Source organism: Hemitrygon akajei, chromosome 10 (assembly GCF_048418815.1).
Source record: "Hemitrygon akajei chromosome 10, sHemAka1.3, whole genome shotgun sequence".
Taxonomy (NCBI): Eukaryota; Metazoa; Chordata; class Chondrichthyes; order Myliobatiformes; family Dasyatidae; genus Hemitrygon; species Hemitrygon akajei.
In genome coordinates, this window is record NC_133133.1 from 38,925,278 (window position 1) to 38,946,488 (window position 21,211).

Here is a 21,211-nt window from a genome sequence, read left to right on the forward strand (position 1 = left end):
AAATGAATCTGCAGATGCTGGAAATAAATAAAAAACCCAAAATGCTGGCAGAACTCAGCAGGCCAGACAGCATCTATGGGAAGAGGTAGTGATGACGTTTCAGGCCGAAACCCTCCTGACTCCTGATGAAGGGTTTCAGCCTGAAACTTCGTCACTACCTCCTCCCATAGATGCTGTCTGGCCTGCTGAGTTATGCCAGCATTTGGGTTTTTTTTAGATCATTTTTCCAATTGTTATTTTGCTTTATATTCAGAAGACTAATTGAGAGATGTGGTGATCTGAATCATGTTTGCACTTTTTCCCATAATTCTCTAAAGGTACAGTGATTGTTATAATTTCCTTGCTGAAATTGTACTTTAAAAGCATTAAAATTTACAAATGGCTATTTTAAAACTTACTTGAGCTTTAGCAGACAAATGCTGAAAAACAAGAGCACAATAAAATGAATCACCCAATAATGTCACAAGTTCGCCAGGATCTTAAGAATTCAACAAATTGCACACATTATAACTGTAATCGTGGAGAAAAAGATCAGTGATGGGGTTGAGAGATTAACCCTTTGTCTCTTGGACATTCTCCCAAAAAGTAAAAAAAACACCAAAATGAGCAACAGACACTAAAAATAGTAAAGAAGTTCTATTAATTTTGGCATTTTAAAGCCTGTAAATGATATTTGTATGCTTCTTCTTTCAGTGTTATGATGTTTGGATGTTCTGATATTTATTCTCTACATCACCATTCAGAACTGATTATTCATTTTTCATTCTTCTTGGACTGTGAAATTAATACTCCTATTGATACTGTGGGAATGACATCAGCAAATTCCCTGGAAATGAAAATGTTAAAAAAACCCACATACTGGAAATCTGAAGTCAAAGTAGCATGCAGCAAAAATTGGTTCATTATTATCATATGTACCGAGCTACAGTTCATATAGATCAAATCACTACTGAGTGTATTGAAGTAGAACAAAGTAAAGCAATAGCAATCCAGAATAAAGAGTAACAAACACATAAAATGTGCAGTGCAAGTAAACAATGAGACACCAGATCGCAACAAGGTAGATTGTGAGGTTGTGGAATGACTAATAATTAACGTATCACATCCTGGACTCCTCATCAGAATTGCTTGTAAAGTTAGTCTTTGCTAATAATGATCAAGACACTGGTCAGGAAGGTGTCATTAGTGGTTGTTTAAAGGTGTCAATTTAAATTTATCACTTCAATCTCGTCGATTATAGGTGGCTCACTAACTTTCTGATCTATCTGACTGCTATATCTGTAACACTTGGTTATATTTGGCACTGTAACTAAGTGATTAAGCATGTACAGTGGTCATGACGATTTCACTTTTCCAATCCCCACTTTCAGCGTAATAATTCAAATTGGACTTGTCAAAATGGGATTCTGATGCTCATTTTTCATTCAAGGTCATTATTAGTTTTTCATTTTGCCCTAGATATTTGCCCTAGGCACCCTACGAATGAGTACCTCTAGTTTCTGGGATTAATGTCACATGGATTATGAAATTATTTTTAAAAGGTCATTCTTTTTTTAAGCAAATGCTTCCTTGCTTTCCTGAGCAGGCTTGAGGGATGTCTCTGTAACAGAGATAATTTTGATCAAATAAACTCTTGGGCTTCTAGCTGGGTACAGGTATTGATTTTAACCAACATTTTGATGACAAACTCAGCCATCTTCATCAGGGATTTTTTTAAAGATAATTTTGTTATAATCTGGAGTAGATTGTTGCCACATGCCTGACACAGCGAGAGCTCCAAAGTGATTGTCCCTTCCCTATCCTGCAGCATATCCTCCAGATAAAAATTGTTTGCTTATAGCTTATGTGAAAAAACTGAGGAAAGGCTGCTGAAGTAACTAAAAAAGCTGAGAATTAGATCATATGTTCATATAATCAGGGGTTTGTTCTCTCAGTTTAGTTGCAGAAATATAAACATATGCCATTGAAGCAATGTTATAATTTGTTGTACTCTGCTCACTGGAGCATTCATTCACTCAATAGGAAGATAATGGCATTGTACCCAGGTTTACAATTATTATGTTGATCCAGTTATAATTTTTCTGCGTGGCAGTGGGTCATGAAATAATTTGTTTTTTTATTTACTGCCCAGCTGTTGCTTATAGATTCCAGTTGCTGATTGATACTAACGCAGTGACCTCTGCAAGATGCCAGTAAACACTGTGAAGGTTACATTCCAAAGTAGAGGTCAGACAATGGGTTGGAGCTGGCAGAGCAGGGCGAGTTCTCTTCAGTCTTTTTGTGATGTACTTCAGACCTTGGGTGTGTCATAGAGTTGTAGAGCTGTACACCACAGAAGTAGGCCCTTCAGCCCAGCTCATCCATGCTCACCAAGAGGTGTACCTGAGATAGTCCTATTTGCTTGCATTCAGCCCATATCCTTATAAACCAGGGATTCCCAACCTTTTTTATGCCATGGACCTTTACCATTAACTGAGGAGTCTGTGGATTCCAGGTTGGGAACCACTGCTCTAAACCATTCCTATCATGTACGTATCTAAATGTCCTTTGAACATTGTAATCATATCTATCTTCACCACTTCCTCTAGCAGTTTGTTCCATTCACACCCTCACCATCTGTGTAAAAAAAAGTTTCTCTTCTGATCCCTTTTAAATCTTTCTCCTCTCACCTTAAACCTGTCCACCCTATATGGCAACTCCATCCTATTTTCTGACTTCCTTATCCTCCACGGTGTTTAACAGCATCATGGAAAAGTCACTGAATTTATAAGCAACAGCTGCTCAGTTAATAAATAACAATTTAGTTTGTGAGCCATTGAAACACAGAAAAAAATATAGATTGCAGTGTCTGCGTGAAGTGGATCTGAGAGCTGGAACTGGAGGATCTTTGGCTCCTTCGGAAGAAAGAGAAGGTGATTTACAAGAGTTTCAAAGAGGTATCACAACTAAGTTGCAGGAAGCAGATAACTGGGTATCTCTCAGGAGAGGGAAAGGGAATAGTCAGTTATTGCAGAGTAGTCCCATGGCTGTCCCTTCAATAATAAGTATATGATTTTGGACATTGTTGGGGTACAACCTACCAGGGGAAAGCCACAGCAACCAACTCTCTGGCATTGACACGAGAAAATATGTAGATGCTGGAAATCCAAGCAACACACACAAAATGCTGAAGCAACTCAGGCAACATCTATGGGAAAGAGTAACTGGGAGACGCTTTGGGCCAAGACCCTCTATCAGGACTGGAAAAAAAGACGAGAAGTCAGAGCAAGAAGGTAAGTTTGCTCTGACTTTTCATCGTTTTTTCTAGTCCTGATGAAGGGTCTCAGCCTGAAATGTCGACTGTTTACTCTTTTCCATAAATGCTGCCTGGCCTGCTGAGTTTCTCCAGCATTTTGTGTGTTCTCTGGCACAGAGTCTAGCAATGCAGATCAGAAGGGAAGGGAGAAAAGGAGAGCAGTGGGAATAGGGGATTCAGGATTCAGTAGTTAGGGGAACAGACAGGATTCTATGGATTTGAAAGAGACAACAAGATGCTGTGTTGCTCCCAGGTGCCAGGGTCAGGGATGTCTCAGATCAGGTTCACAGCATTCTAACAGGGAGGGTGAGCAGCCAGAACTCATGATTCATATTGGCACAAATGACATGGGTAGGAAAAGGGATAAAGTCATGAAGATGGAATATAGGGAGCTAGGTAGGAAGCTGAAAAGCAGGACCTCCAGCATTGTAATCTCTGGATTGCTGCCTGTACCATGTGCTAGTGAGGATAACAATAGTATAATTTTGCAGATGAATGTGTGGCTGAAGAATTATTGTAGGGGTCATTGTTTTAGATTTGTGGATGATTAGCATCTCTTCTGGGGTAGGTATGACCTGTATAAAAAGGCCGGAACTCGAGGGGGACCAATTTCTTTGCGGGCAGGTTTGCTGGGACTGTTGGGGGGGTTTAAACTAGTTTGCAGGGGAATGGGAGCCAGAGATGACAGGTTAGAGGATGGACCTGTTGGTGTAAAGGTAGATGCAGTGTATAGAGAGACTGTAAAGAAGGATCAGAATCAGGTTTATTATCACCGGCATGTGACATGAAATTTGTTAACTTAGCAGCAGCAGTTCAATGCAAAACATAAATCTAGCAGACAGAGAAAGAAAATAATAAATAAAATAAAACGTAATAAATAAACAAGTAAATCAATTATGTATATTGAATAGATTATTAAAAAATGTGCAAAAACAGAAATACTGTATGTAGTGTCCAAAGCTTCAATGTCTATTTAGGAATCGGATGGCAGAGGGAAGAAGCTGTCCTGAATCTCTGAGTGTGTGTCTTCAGGATAGGAAGTGGAGTAATTGCAAGTCAGTTGGATGGATGGAAGTGTGTCTACTTTAATGCAAGATATATCAGGAACAAGAGTCAGTACATGGGACTACAGCATTCTGGCCATTACAGAGACTTGGCAGTCAACGGCAGAAATGGCTGCCGGATGTTGTGGGTTCATGCATTTCAAAGGGGACAGGGACAAAGGTAAAAGAGGTGAGGTAGCAGCATTGCTAGTACTAACAGCTGCAGAAAGGGAAGATCTCATGAGGGGTCATATACTGAGTCAGTGTGGGTGGAAGACAGAAACAGGAAGAGATGAACAGAAATACTGAGGAGGAAATCAGGTGGCACCTTTTGGAAAATGCAAAAATAACTGGTGTTGTCATGGGTGACTTCAACTTCCCTAATATTGATTGGCACCTCCTAAGTGGAAAGGGTTTTGATGGGGCAGAATTTGTTAGGTCTGTCCAATAAGGATTCCTGACACAAAGGCAAACAGGCTGAATGGAGGAGAGGGCAGACTGCATCTGGTACTGGCCTGATAGAATTCTTTGAGGAAGTGACAAAGCAAATTGAAGGTCGAGCAGTGGAAGTGGTATATATGGGTTTTAGTAAGGCGATTAACATGCTAGGCTCATTCAGAAAATCAAGAGGCATGGAATCTAAGGAAACTTAGCTGCATGGTTGCAGAATTGGCTTGCCCGTCGAAGGCATAGGGTGGTAGTAGATGGAGTGTATTCTGCCTGGAGATTGATGATCAATTGGTGCTCTGCAGGGATCTGTTCTGTAATTCCTGTTCTTTTTGTGTTTTATAAATGACTTGGATGGGTTGGTAGGTTTAAGGATGATATGAAGGTTGATGGTGTTATGGACAGTGTAGATAGTGGAAGCTTTGGAGAGGGTGCAGAGATGACTTAACCAGAGTGCTGTCAGGATTACAGAGCTTTTCTTATGAGAATAGATTGAGCAAGCTAGGACTTTTGTCTTTGGAGCAAAGGAGGATGAAAGGAGACGTGATAGAGCTGTTCAACATGATAAGAGGCATTAATCAGCCATAGATTTTTTTCCCATGGAGGAAATAGTTAATATGAGGGGGTGTAATTTTAAGATGATTGAGGAAAGTATATGAGAGATATCAGAGGTAAGATTTTACACAGAGAATGTATAGTGCTTGCAACAGGCTGCCAGGGGTAGCAGTAGAGGCAGATACATTCAGGACATATAACAGTTTCTTACATGGATGAAAGAAAAATGAAGGGCTATGTGGGAAGGAAGGGTTAGATTAATCTTAAAGTAGATTATAAGGTTGGCACAACATTGTGGGCCAAAGGCCTCTGCTGTACTGTACTTGTTCTATGTCCTCTAGTTTTAGTCTTCCCTACCCTGGTAAAAACACTGACATTCATCTTATGAATGCCTCTCATGATTTTATAAACCTGTATACACTCACCTTGGTCAAGTTGATGAAAGTGACATAGAGGGGTTTCTATTGTTCCCTGCACTTCTTCTGAAGTTGACGGAGTGAGAAAATCATGTCGACAGTTGACCACCTTGCGCGAAAACTACATTGGGACTCAGGGTAGACCTGTTCTGCCTGAGTTTGTAGATGTGTCAGAGTTACACGAGCAAAGACTTTGCTGACAATACTGAGGAGGGAGATACCCCTGTAGTTGTTGCAGTCGCTCCTATCACCCTTGTTCTTGTACAAAGTGACGATTTTGGAGTTGTGCATATCCTGTGGTACAGCTCCTTCCTTCCAGCACTGACGGACGACCTCGTGTAAAGGTTGGAGGAGTGAGCTCTTGAAGTGTTTGATCAGGTCTGGAGGAATCCCATCATGGCCAGACTGTCAATTGCCTTGCTGAGGTCCTCAATGGTTGGTACAGAGTCGAGTTCATCCATGACTGGTAGACAATCGATGACATCAATGGCTGAGCTAACAACAACATTTTCCCTCGAGTAGAGAGAGTAATGTTCTACCCGGCGTTCCATCTGCTTGCTTTTTTCAGTGATTATTTCACTGCTGGATGACTTCAGGGGTGCTGTCTTGCTCTGCAATGGGCCAAGGGCCTTCTTGATACCATCATACATCGATCTGATGTTGCCTGTCACAGCTGCTGTCTGAATGTCCTCACTGAGCTGGAGCCAGTACTTGTCAGCAGGGATGGGCTCGTTCAGATTCTCCTCAAGATCAGCTATCACCCAAAACTCCGAAGTATCATCCAGTCATTCCATGACGACATGAGGCTACTGTTCAGTACTATGGCAGCTCATCAGAACCCTTTGCTACTCGTAGTGGACTCAAACATGGATGCGTGTTGGCCCCAACATTATTCGGCATCTTCTCTCTGCTATTGAAGCACGCATTTGGGACATAGACAGAAGGCATCTACATGCACACCAGGTCTGATGGGCAGCTGTTCAACCCTGTGCACCTGAGAGCAAGAACAAAGGTGCAAAAGATCTTAATACGTGACATGCTCGTTGCTGATGACGCCGCTATAACCTTGCACACCAAACAGCAACTACAAACTCTCATGGACCGCTTCTCTAAGGCATGCAAGGACTTTGGTCTTACCATCAGCCTAAAGAAAACAAATGTCCTTGCCCAGAACGTAGTGGAGACACCAGTCATTACCATCAACAATTGGCAAAGCATTATCAATCCTTGCTCGACTCTCCTTGCGGGTCTGGGAGAATCCGAAACTTGCTACAAAGACCAAACCTGCCTGTACAATGCATGCGTATCAACACCCTCCTGTATGGTAGTGAGACTTGGACCATCTGCTCCAAGCAGGAGAGGAGACTCAATAGTTTTCACCTGCACAGCCTTCGCCACATCCTCGGCATAACCTGGAGAGACAAAGTCCCAAACTCTGAGGTCCTCTCCCACACTGGACTTCCCACAATGTTCACGCTTTTAAGACAACGTAGACTGCGCTGGCTGGGCCATGTCTGTCGTATGAAGGATGGTAGACTGCCAAAGGACATCCTCTATGGAGAACTAGCAACCAGCAAGGGGAACGTTGGTAGACCCCAGCTTCGCTTCAAGGACCTCTGTAAGCGCGACATGAAAGCCTTAAAAATCAACACAGAGTGCTGGGAGGATACAGCAGGTGACTGCAACAAATGGCGAGGTACTCTTCAGCAACACCTAGAGCAAGGCGAAAAAGTGATCCTGAGGCAGTTTGAGCAGCAGAGAGCTAAACGGAGAGCACAATGGACAGCGGGCAACAATTCCATGATGCCCTACACATGCAGCAACTGTGGTAGAGCCTACCGTTCCGGGATCGGCCTCAATAGCCGCAGTCGACACTGCTCGACAAACCAGTGACTACCAGGGGTGCAGTACCCATGGTCCACCATGACTGATGGAGGCCACACATATATACAATCACCACCCAGCCTCCTACAATCAATATCTCAGACTGGTCTGTCTCTGCTTGTAACTCAAGTCCGCCAGTTAAAGTCATATCTTCCTGTGGGTGGAGCCTATTTTTGCCTTGCCAGGAAGATTTTTAAGGTATCCAGACATTCCTACAGTACCAGAGAATCAGGTTCAATCCTAACCTCTGTGTAGAGTTGCATGTTTTTCCTGTGACCATATGGGTTTTCTGCAGGTGCTCTGGATTCATGCAAATTTGTAGCTTGGTTGGCTGCTGTATGTTGTCCCTGGTGTGTAGGTGAGTGGTAGAATCAGGAGGCAATTGATAGAAGTGTGGAAAGAATAATTAAAAAATAGGATTAATGTAGTGTTAGTGCAAATGAATGATTGATAGTTGCTGCAGACTTCTTGGACTGAAAATCCTGTTTCTGTGACTAACATGGATGATCTGGCCAAAAGGGTCTATTTTCATCCTATCACAAACAAGAGAACATCTGCAGATGCTGGAGAGCCAAGCAACATGCAAAAAATGATGGAGGAACTCAGCAGGTCAGACAGCATCTGTGGAAAAGAGTACAGTCAGTGTTTCAGGCCAAAACCCTTTGGCAGGACTGGAAAAAAGTGCTGAGAAGTAGATCTAAAAGGTGGGGGGGGGGGGGGGGGAGAAACACGCCAGGCAATAGCTGAAACCAGAAGGGGTAGGGATGAAGTTCAGAGCTGGGAAGTTGGTAGGTGAAAGAGATACAGGGCTGGAGAAGGGGGAGTCTGATAGAAAAGGACAGAAGGCCATGGAAGAAGGAAAAGGGGGAGGTGCACCAGAGGGAAGCGATGGACAGGCAAGAAGATAAGGTGAGAGAGGGAAAAGGGGGTGGGGAATGGTGAAGGGTTGGAGAGGGGGGTATGACCAGAAGTTCAAGAAATCAACAGGTTGAAGGATATCCAGATGGAATACCCAGTTCTTCCAACCTAAGTGTGGCCTCATCATGCCAATGGAGGAGGCCATGGATAGACATATCGGAATGGGAAATGGAAGTGGAATTAGAATGGGTAGCCACTAGAAGATCCTGCTTTTTCTGGCGGATGGAGCGTAGGTGCTCAGCCAAGTGGTCTCCCAGTCTTCATCGGATGTCACTGAAATATGGGAGGCCACACTGGGAGCATCACAGTATATGACCCCAACAGACTCACAGGTGAAGTGTCGCCTCACCTGGAACGACTGTTTGGGGCCCTGAATGGTAGTGAGGGAGCGGTGTAGGGGCAAGTGTAGCAGTTGTTCCGCTTGCAAGGGTAAGTGCCAGGCAGGAGATCAGTGGGGAGGGATGAGTGGACAAGGGAGCCTCCCTCCCCTTTCTCAATCTCTCTCTCTCTCTATCTCTGGGAACAGCTTATCTACTGATGCCTATTACAAATCCATGGACTTTCACAGCTACCTGTCGACTATACTCTTTTCCGTAGATGCTGTCTAGCCTGCTGAGTTCCTCCAGCATTTTGTGTATCTCACTCAACCTCTGACATCCACATCCCATCTTCATCTTTTGCTATTTCCATTGCTGCTGTTGATAGCCAATTGCATAGTCCTCAATATTTGTATTCACAGTAGAATCCCCTAACAACACCCTACAATACAATGTTCTCACTCCACCCATTGTCCCTCTCTAAATATGCCAAACCCATACCCTCAAGCCTGAGCCATCATCTATCCTAATTATCCACAATGACATTATATTTGTGCAAATTTATTATCATAAGCTGTATTTTAATATTTGATGAGCCAGACTGCCACACACAACTGGCATGCCATCTCTGCTGTCCTGCCCTGCTAAATACAGTACTCAGCTTAATTTAACCATTCTTAAGGATGACACCAGGCTTCTCAGATGCACACACGAGGAAATCTGCAGATGCTGGAAATTCAAACAACAACACACACAAAATGCTGGTGGAACACAGCAGGCCAGGCAGCATCTATAGGGAGAAGCGCTGTCGACGTTTCGGGCCGAGACCCTTCGTCAGGATGCACAACTGATTAAAAGAGAGGGAACTTTTTCAGTCATTTATTTTAGAAATGAAAATTTTATTTGGTTAAAATTGTATATAAATTAGTATGAAATGTGCAAATTGCAGTTCTAAATGACTTTTGTTAACATTAATTAATTTTGAGTCACATTACTGTTTTCTTAAGCAACACACACAAAATGCTGGAGAAACTCTGTAGGTCAGGCTGCTTCTATAAAAATGAATAAACAGTTGATGCTTTAGGCAGAGACCCTTCTTCAGGACTGGAAAGGAATGAGGAAGACGCCAGAATAAAAAGGTGGGATGAGGGGAAGGAAAAGAACTAGAAAGTGGTAGGTGAAGCCAGGTGGGTACTGTTTTCTTAGTTACATTATCGTGTTCCCCTGCTAACTTGACTAGTTTTGATTGCTGTCGCATGGGAGATTCTAGTTAAGCTGTGTTAGTGTGCTGTGAATGTTTAATGAATTAAATACTCAATAATGTTTTGCAAGTGCAGTTTTTATTCTGGCAAGTGGTAGTACTGTTTTATAGCAAATAAAACTATGTACAATATTTACATGTTGAAAAGTCAGAAATTACTTAGGCTCAGATCCTAATTTGTGGTGAATTAGTTGATATATAGTCAGTTATCTTGTGTGCTAAAAATTCTACATACAAGAATTGGAGTTTCATTTGTCTTGATACTTTGTATTAAGTTTGTAAAATATTAGAGCATGTGAGTTGATTTTGTATGGCTTGGCACTCTCAGTGGGAAGTGACATTTGTGAGAAATGGCCTGAGATTTTTCTGTTTTTAATGCAGACATAGCTGAAGCCACAGCTTCCTGAAAAGTCACTTATTATATGGACTAGATGACAGGGCTTCTGAAAACGTCAATACAATGTTGAGATATTCAGCTGTGGAAGGCGTCACAGCTGTAGCAGTCCTTGTATGATTTACATTAGTCCATTTCCCAACGTGACTTAACTCAGGAAAAGTTTGCATTTTAGAGCTTATGATTGACAACTATGCTGAGATCTGTCAACTTGACAAAGAGCAAAGAAGTTGAAACTTCTATATATTTTATATCCTAACAATACTTCCCAGCAGAAGATGCACAAGTATGTAAAACAATATAGCAGAATGAGCTATATGATTTATTGCGTAACAAACTATGGGTTTAGTAGAAAATACTAAAATCATTAAATGTTGAAATCTTGTTATTTTTTTTCCTCAAATTAAGATTGCCTATTTGATCAATTTCTGTCCACTAATTATTTCTCAATGTTGTGAGTAAGCCACAGCAAATTAGTATTCATTACTTATCTTAGGGCTTGGCATGTGAAAGTGCTGATACAGATATAGACGTCACAGAAATAGCTCAGGAGCACGATTCGTTGTTGTGAATTAAGTTGCGTCACAGCCGTGGGCGGATGCTAGTGTAATAAAGGGGAATGACCGGTAATCCCCCAAAGCATTTAGAGATTGCCTGCCAGAACGGGAGAAGCACAGTTGTATAGTACTCAAGCACGAATTACTGATCCACAAAGCACTGGTTAGACCTGCTGCTTTACTGTGAGTATGTTATGGTCTAACATCTATACATTTTCAATAGACTTAGATTGCTTTTTTTTTCCCTCCACCCCAACATCAAGAATTAAAAGAATATATATTATTAGGCAATGGAACATGTGGAAATAGTATTACATAGAAATTAACTATATCAATTGTTTTAATCTGTTAAAATATAAAGGGCTTCTGTTCCTTTGGTTTTAACATTTCAGTTTGCAGAGCAGCAGCCTACTTGTACTTTCTGTTTACTTATTTTGATCTCTAGAATAATTCCAAGGATCTTAGGTTTTATTATGAAGAAAAGCTTGAATGTTGAACCAGAGGCTTCAGATATTTTTGAAATTCTAAACTATTTTGAAAGGTTGTATTGCTCTAGTTTGTTTCTGATAGGAGGCAGTACAGTTTTGACGTATTCACTAAGAGAATAAAAAAGAAAGTGAAAGACATTTTGATCCAAATTTTAAAATGAGGAATGTACTACCACAATGTCTACTGAGCATTTGAAAAATACTGTATATATAAGTTCCTATGGAAAAGTCCCAAAAGAAGAGCTCCAATTGAAGAGCTAGTATTGGTATACATAGACTGAATGGCTTCCTGCAGTTCTAAAAATGCTATTGATGACAGAGATATTGATGTTATTGTCCAACTGTTTAATAATACTGATCACTGAGTTATATTGTAAGTTTCATGAATAAATATTGCTTGTGATATATTAATATATTAGCATTTCAGTAAAATGTAATGGTGGACTTTTAATATATCTTGTTAAATATCAACTTGAGCTTTAAAAAGTTTACTAAAAGCGAGTACACTACTAATGATTTTATTTTAATGGATTCACTAAGTGGCTATTAATGTAAATGCATCTTCTGTTCTACTATTAATACACCGCTGCACACCAGATTTAAAATCTGAAGCATGTAGACAGTGATGTTCTTATTGTTCAGTTTTTTAAATGCTTGTTGTAGTTCACAAATATAATATTTTAGAAACAGAATTAGATTTAATATCACCGGCATATTTCATGAAATTTGAAACTTTATGGCAGCAGTACAATGAAATGCATGTTAAATAAATAGAGAAAAAATGAATTACATTAAGTATATTTATGTCCATTAAACAGTTAAGTTAAAAAATAAGTAGCACAAAATAACAAATAAAAAAGTAGTGAAGTAGTGTTCATGGGTTCAATGTCCATTTAGAAATTTAGAAGTTGTTCCTGAATCACTGAGTGTGCACTTTGAAGCTTCTGTACCTCCTTCCCGATGGTAACAGTGTGAGGAGGGCATGTCCTGGGTTTTGCTCCTTGAAGATATGTTGGATACTACAGGGGCTGGTACCCATGATGGAGCTGACTAATTCTACAAGTTTCTACAACTTACTTTGATCTTGCGCAGTAGCCCCCCCCCCCCCTGCACCCCCCCCCCCCCCCCCCAATACCAGACAGTGATGCAGCCAGTCAGAATGCTCTCCACGGGTATGTCTGTAGATGTTTTTGAGTGTTTTAGTTGACAAACCACATCTCAAACTCCTAATGAAATACAGCCACTGTCTTGCCTTCTTTATAGCTGCATCAATATGTTGTGTCCAGGTTAGGTCCTAAAAGATATTAACACTCAGGAACTTGAAATCGCTCACTCTCTCCACTTCTGATCCCTCAATGAGGATTGGTTTGTGTTCCCTTGTCTTACCCTTCCTCATCTCCAATATCAGCTCTTTGGTCTTGCTGGCGTTGAGTGCAAGGTTGTTGCTGTGACACTACTCAACTAACTGGCATATCTCACTCCTGTACGCCCTTTGGTCACTACCTGAAATTCTGCCAGCAATGGTTGTATCATCAGCAAATTTGTAGATGCTGTTTGAGCTATGCCTAGCCACATAGTCATGGGTGTAGAGAGTGGAGCAGTGGGCTAACCACACATCCCAGTAGAGCAGCAGTGTTAATTGTCAGTGAGGTGGAGATGTTATTTCCAATCCACACAGATTGTGGTCTTCTGGTTAGGAAGTCGAGGATCCAGTTGCAGAAGGAGGTACAGAGGCCTAGGTTCTCTAGTTTTAGAGAATGAGTGATTTGAATTTGCCTTGCCTAGTGGATGGTTTGGAGCAGTTAGGGAGAGTAGGTAACACGAGTGAATCTGCGGATGCAGATTCGTTGATACCCCTGCACCCCCCCTTACCCCATCCCTATCTATTATTTTAGTCTGGTTCTCTTTCTCTCTCTCTTTCCCCCCTCACTATAATCTCCCCCAGCTCTATCTTTCTTTCTCTTTTATTTCCCATAATTCTCCACCTTCCCCCTAGCCCATTTCCCTTCAGCCTATCACTTCCCAGCTATCTACTTCATCCCTCCCCCTACTTCTTGTTCCCCCCTCGACCATCCCATATTACTTCACTCCTGATGAAGGGTTTCGGCCCGAAACATCGTCACTACCTCCTCCCATAGATGCTGTCTGGCCCGCTGAGTTCTGTCAACATTTTGTGTTTTTATTAGGGAGAGTAGGTTTTTAGTTCATCTGATACTACCTTTCCTCTGTATCCTAATGTTATTCTATTTCCTAAGAAGAGGCTTTTTGTTTTAACTGTCTTTGTTGGTCAAGAGAATGAGAAGTGCTAAACTAATCAATAACAGTTGTAGAACTGGAGGAAACCATTCAGCCCACTTGTACCAATACTAGCTCTTCACTGGAGCCGATTAATCTTTCTGGCCTTTCCCCACAGCACTTGGTAATTTTTCAAATGCTTAGTAATCATTGTGGTAATGCATTCCTCATTCTAAAAGCTCACATGGAACCATTTGACCACTCTTGCTGAATTTTTCTTCTGTATTCCACACTTTGACTGCCTGCGTCAAATCCATGTGAAATATATCTTGAGATTTGTAAATTATTTTTTGTACCTGTTAATCTAAGTGAGCTGAAGTCAACAGCTGAATATTACAGTTAAACTTGATGAGTACATTTCTGTTGGTCCTAATGTTGTGAGTTTATATTTCATAATTTTAAAGTAATTAACAACAGGATTTCTGAAGTACATACAGTGTATGTGGGAGTGTTATTGACATCAAGATGACAAAGATTTCTTCAAAATTGTTAAGTGCTAGAGAAATTTGATTTATGTCACTGCAAAAATAGGCTTTCTAAGGGGATCAATTTGCGTGTTTTTAATTTCGCTCTTCGTTAACTTCATGCTGTTTCATGATGAATATGATGAGGTTATATGCGATACTTATTTTTATAGAAGTGCAAGTGTGAAATTCAGGGAAAGAAAACGTAATTGAAAACACTGCCCAGCAGAGTAGATATCCTACTAAGCAATTAGGGTTATTTTTGTGAGATTAAAGTGGGGGAGGAATTTAGAATTTTGTACGTTTAGTAAATGATTATTGTTTTGAAAGCACTGTGGCTTTCAGAAGAGGATCAAGAATTGATAGTCATCAGTCAATTCAAATTTATAACTGGGAACTATATTACCAAAGCAGCTGTTACAGTTCAAAATTTGCCATTACGAAACTACCAATGTTTCCAGATTGCTTGTGTAATTTCTTCAGTTATGTGATTAGTGACAGATTGATGCAGAGAAGCTGTAGGTAGGGTGACAATATATTGATGATTTTAATTCTAGTATCCATTGACCTTGAGTTTGAATGAGGAAAATTACAGAATACTTTATAAATGTTGACAGTGTGTGTAAAAAAAAAGTTGAAAAAGAAATATTGAAGTCATCAGATTCAAAAGAGATTGATAAATAATCATACAGAAAATGCTGGAAGAAGTCCATACAGGTGTCCCCCGCTTTACGAAAGTTTGCTTTACGTCACTTCGCTTTTACGAAAGACCTACATTAGTACCTGTTTTTGCTAACTGAAATAAATCCGAAGAGGATTTTCGCTTTTATGAGAAAAGGTGCCCGCTTTAAACTTGTGTTTACCCTGAGAAAGACTACCATGACTGTGAAGTCTTGTGTGGGCAGGTGTGTGCACATGTGTGACATGTGCATGTGTGTATGTGCCGATTTTTTTCTACAAATCGTTTTTTGGCTGAATCTTCCTGATTCTGGTCAGTGAAACTACACTGTACATACATTATTTCTACTTTATATAGGCTGTGTATTTATTATATCATTCCTGCTTTTACTATATGTTAGTGTTATTTTAGGTTTTATGTGTTATTTGGTATAATTTAGTAGGTTATTTTTTGGGTCTGGGAACGCTCAAAAATTTTTCCCATATAAATTACTGGTAATTGCTTATTCGCTTTATACCATTTCAGCTTACGAAAGGTTTCATAGGAACACTCTACTTCCGGATAGCAGGGGAAACCTGTATGTGAGAAAATCTGCAAATGCTGGAAATCCAAAGCAACACATAAAATGTTAGAGGCCAGGTGACATCTGTAGAAAAGAGTAAACAGTCAACAATTTGGGCCGAGACCCTTCATCAGAGGGTCAAGTAACTTCTATAGAGAAAAATGAACAGTCAGTGTTTTGGACTGAGACTCTTAATAGGTGCTGCCTGACCCTATGAGTTCCTCCAGCATTTTGTATGTGTTGATTCGTATTTCCAGCATCTGCACTCTCTTTTGGGTCTCTGGTTAGTAATCACATCTTTAGCAGGAAAGAGATAAATTCAGAATCAAACTTATTCAATCACTGCAAAAGTAAGATGGGATGTTGCAATATAAGTATAAGCTGAAGCTTTATAAGGCTTTGGTCAGAGCACACTTGGAGTATTATGAGCAGTTTTTGGGTCACATATTTAAGAAAAAATGTGCCTGCACTGGAGAAAGGATCCAGAGGAGGTTTACAATAATGATCCCAGGAATGAGAGGATTAAAGTATGAGGAGCATTTGAAGTTTAGAAGAATGAGGGTGAATCTCATTGAAACCTCCCAAATATAGAAATTCTAGATAGAGTGGAATGTGGGGAAGATTTTTACAATAGTGAGAGTCTAAGAGCAGAGGACATAGATTCAGAATAGGACACCCATTTAGAATAAAGATAAAGAATAATTTCTTTAGTCGGGGGTGTTAGATCTGTGAAATTCATTGCCACAGACAGCTGTGGAAGCCAAATCATTGGGTAAGTGCATCAAAGGTTACAGAGAGAAGCCAGGAGAATCCAGGGAGAATAAGTTGAGAGGGAAAATTAATCAGCCATGATCATATAACAGAGCAGACCTCAGTGTGCCAAATAGCCTAATTTTGCTCCTATGTCGTACATTGACAAAATGGAATTTATCCTGAAGTGAATCTGTCAATTAACTATACAGAATATCTTGGACATTAGTCTTCAAAATAATTATTTAGAGTGAATCACACTCAGCTGATGCATTCACAGTACAAGATCACTACACGCATTTCATGGCATTGAAAGCAGAGAAAATAAAACTTCCTGAACAATCTTTAGGCCATGTACTTGTTTCTTCTAACTCTATATGGATAAAAGATAGTCACTTTTCATATTCACTTCAGTTTTCTCTTTTCTTGATACACCTGAAGACATTAAGTTTGGTTAGGCCACAGTTCTGCAAGCACTAATGGCCATCAATAGCCCACCCAGATCCTTTGGTATTGGCTGAGAGGTGAGCCGGTGGGGTCCTGTGTATATCAGTTTTAAGACCATAAGATCTGGGAGCAGAACTAGGCCATTTGGCCCATCGAGTCTGCTCCATAAATTCATGTGGGTGGGGATTTGGAATTAAAGCTTTAATTGTGCACTTATTCAACCTGAAATGAAACAACCAATACTGTAACAGTATGGTGGAAATAATCAACAAAAAATGAGGAAATTCACAGTCCTATGCAGTCTCTTCAATAAAATCTAGAGGTTAAAACATCCAATTGCAACTTTTTACAAAAATACAGATAACATCTATAAACAACCTGCTAGTTCATATGTAGCTATTAAATAGGTCATATTTGCAACACATTTTTATGCCAGCTAAACGTTTCTTACATAGGATTCCTCTAAAAGTGGCTATAATCTATCTGACTACCAGTTTCAGAATTATTGGCTACTGTTGTGACCTGCTGTAAAGATATCATTCTTATATTTGTATTATCAGCTGCAGTTTAATACTATACAGATAATTCCGGTTAACTGGGCTATCAGTTAATTGGGGCAGCTGCTTATTTGGGACAACTCTTAAAGAACAAAAATTATTTGGAAAAAAATAGCCAGAATTCCCTTTGTTTATTTGGGACACTGCTGCTTAATTGGGACAGAAGACTGTTGCCAAACAGTTTCTAATTAGTATCAGTCGCGTGCACCTGACTGGGCATTAAGATACTACATCATGCTTAGAGCAAATAATTTTTAAATAACATCAGTTGTGTACGTTTGTGTTTTTTAAAACAAGTGAGTTTTGTCACTGATAGTTGGAGAGAAACAAGCAGTAAGACAATCCAGAACTGTTTTGTTCACTGCAGTTTTAACCATTCTGGCTTGGAATGCCAGCAACTTAAGGGAGTGAAAATGTAATTATTTCACTACTTCAGCAAGTTGAAGAATGAAGAATTTGAAGGTATTGACAATGATCTTGGATGTTACAATGAAAATGAAGATTTGGAAGATGCAATCTCAATAGCATTGTATGAAGGCAGTCCATTATCTTCACTGTGTGTCTACACTGATTTTGTTCATTTACAGTCAATCAGAAGAACGGCAGTGTACACTGGATGAATTCCTCTGTTGATAACTATTAGGAACCGATATACAACTTTATAATACTGTAGTAGAATTGGTAGTATCCTAATTTGTTCTGTACTTTATTTAAATATGTAATTTGTTACTCAATTAAATGGTAGCCTGCCTTTTTTTTATACCTTTTTAACTGCTTCCATGAAACTTCAGCTAATTGGGCAGCTGTTTATTTGGGTGAAAATGCACTGTCCCGACGTGTCCCAATTAACTGGAATCCACAGTAATAAAATCTTATTCATGCTATTGTAATAAATGTGGTTGATGTTATCACATGCAGTAAAACGCTGAGACTATTTTCTTTATACCACTTGGAATAGCTTTCTTGTATAGGGAACGTTTTACATTTCGTGCAGATTATTTTCTTATTCAGAAACCATAAAATACTGGAAAGATTCCCTACTCCTTCCATTTCTCCCACGGTTCACTTTCCTTTCCTATCAGATACATTCTTCCTCAGCTCTTTACCTTTTCCACATTTCACCTCATAGTTTCTCAATTCACCCTCCTTCCCCACATGCCTTCCCCCTCATCTGGCATCATCTATCACCTATTAACTTGTATTCCTTCCTTTTCCCCCACCTATTCTAACTTCTCCCTTCTTTTCGAGTCGTGATAAAGCCTTGGCCCAAAACATCAACTGTTTGTTCCTTTCAATAGATGCTGCACGACCTGCTGATTTCCCCCAGCATTTTGTATGCAATACTGGACAGAAATGGCAGCCCTGCCAATATATGTAAAGAGTTGAGAGAGTTGTTGATGTTTTGGTGGTAATCCCATCAGGTGTGTGCAAGGGAGAGGGAGAGAATTAGAAAAGTTTTCTATTTATCTTAATTGCCAGCAAGTCAATTTTCTAAGACACAATCTTTAATTAATTATAAGAACAGAGGTTAAAACAGTAAAGAATTTGGCAATTAAAGTTATCTTTCAAAGAATAAATAAGTAATAAAGAATTAATGGTATGTTATATTCCAATTAGAACCAACTCCTATTTATTTTATTGTTAGACAGTCAGGAAACACAACATAAACTTCAGTGTTTCCCTGTGCCTTGATCATTAAAATTATAGATATAACCTTATAAAATTTAGGAAATAGATGAAAACTGCAATAGCTTTGCAAAATTCTGATGTAATTTGACAGTAGTTAGCCACTTTTATTTTTAGTTCCCTGAAAAAACTTTCTGGTACTGAACAATCTCAGTTTTTTTCTCTCTTTCCACCTTCTCTCTCCTTGTCCCCCAATGTATCTCCAAAATATAGAGAATACCACTAAAGTTATTACTGATTGACCTTTGGAATCAAAGAGAAGTGATACTAAACCTAGAAATGACTTAGTAGATTAAATGGTAGCCTCATTTGCTTTGTGAATCTTAAATGATTTTTTATTATATTATACAGATTTAGAAACTATTTTAAAGACAGATTTATCATATAAATGTCACACTACAGATAATTATTTTGAAGTTTGGCAACTTCAGTTATTTAAGCATTTAACACTGAAATAGTAAATTACCTGAACAATATTAAACAAAATTCTTGTAGTTTAATTAAGGTGGAATGCAAAATGTTGCTGAATAGATCATGGAAACAAATTCTTCCTGAGTTCACTTCTCATATGATTTGACATAGCGCCTTCACCACATCTTCCTTTTTCACTCAGCAAGCAGAGAGCAGTGCGTAAAATCCACTTTAGGTGTAGTTTTTCCTTAGTGGTCATACACTGAATATCACAAACAAGGTCAGTGTTCAATATTCATCATGACATTGTCATCACAAGGTTATGCACTACTTATGGTGACATACTAATTTTAAAGGGAGCTCTAGAATTGAAAAGCTATGAACAAAACAAAGGAAAAGTTTCATAAAAACCTTTCTGCAGTAAACTTCATATTATAAACTTGATTGTATTATAAACTTCTATTCATAATCTTTAAGCATTTCTATTTTCTATTCTTCTCCATCCACCTCATTTTGACTTTTTAATCATTCAAGGCTATGATTCTTGTTGCTAAGATCAGTATTTATTGTTCATTTTTAATCACTGAGAAATGGCAATGAACTGTTTTGAATGGCTGAAATCGATGTGGAGTTAGAAGGAACTCTACAGTATCTGCCAGCTGATTCATTCAGTCTGTAATTTCAGTGTCAAATCTGCCTGCCAGAATACTGTGTGCACCTCTTGTTTTATATCAAGATCTTTTGGAGGTGAAGTTAAAAGGCTGATGGATAAAAATTCCTAATTTATATGTGTGTTTTCTTGGGGGATTTAACAGACTTTTCTAAATTATCCTCCTTCCTTTTCCAGGATTATGTATTATCCTTGTGCTCTCCAGACCACAAGAAGTGCGAGATTATTACATCAACTTTGCGGAAACAATTAATTGAGCTCAAGGATACAATTGAATATGAAAGTCAAGCCGTACTAGAAATAAAAGAGAAGAGTATTGAAATAACAGGTGGACAAATTAACGTAATGACTGCCTGGTCAATGTTTGAGAAGTTGAATATGGAGAACAGCTCCTCCAAAGAAGACAGGAAGCTTCATCTAGACATTGGTGACTGCAGGTCAGATTCTGAGGACTGGACAAGCTCCGAAAGTGATACAGAACAACTCCCTAATAAGAAAAAAGGGAATGAGATTGTGAGCAAACCACACAGACAACTCTGCCGTTCTCCTTGTCTTGAACGACCTGTTCTTTCCAAGTGCAGTGTCCTGCAGGATTTTCAGAGTGAGGATAATAAATCCAAATTTGATGAAGGCTGCAAGTCTACAAGTTTAGATAAAGAATACCAGGCCAAGATGGAGTTTGCCTTAAAGCTAGGATATTCAGGAGAACAGATACAAACTGTGCTCAATAAACTGGGGTCAGATGCTCTTATTAATGACATTTTAGCGGAACTGGTCAGACTTGGTAACAAAAGTGAATCGGAGCCACAGCCGAATAGCATGGGTAATTCCGGTACCCTTGTACCAAGGGGCCAGTGTGTGAAGGAGATCACTAGCCCAGAACTGTCTTTGGAGGATGAAGTGGTGGATGATTCTGACAACTTGAGACCTATAGTCATCGATGGAAGTAATGTGGCAATGAGGTATGTCCAAACCAAATTTAAGTTATGTCACACTGCATGTGTATATTTTTATTTTATTGTTTTTACAAAATAATGAGTATTTTGTATTTTGTTTCCAAGCTGTTGATTCCTCTTTGGGGTATAGGTCTATTATTGGGGATCACCTATTCTTTT

The 21,211-nt window shown here is 39.5% G+C and overlaps 1 protein-coding gene across 2 annotated transcripts in view; it reads left to right on the plus strand.

The window, feature by feature from the left end:
• zc3h12b (zinc finger CCCH-type containing 12B) overlaps window positions 1-21,211 on the plus strand; it is a 113,242-nt gene that overhangs the window by 77,615 nt on the left and 14,416 nt on the right. Inside the window, exons 1-2 of one of the 2 annotated variants that reach the window (XM_073058056.1) lie at window positions 11,182-11,270; window positions 20,274-21,058. In XM_073058056.1, coding sequence (XP_072914157.1) covers window positions 20,442-21,058 — 617 coding nt within the window. In that variant the 5' untranslated portion in view covers window positions 11,182-11,270; window positions 20,274-20,441. Of the gene's footprint in view, window positions 1-11,181; window positions 11,271-20,273; window positions 21,059-21,211 lie in introns of those variants that run through there. The other variant, XM_073058055.1, reaches the window with a different exon arrangement.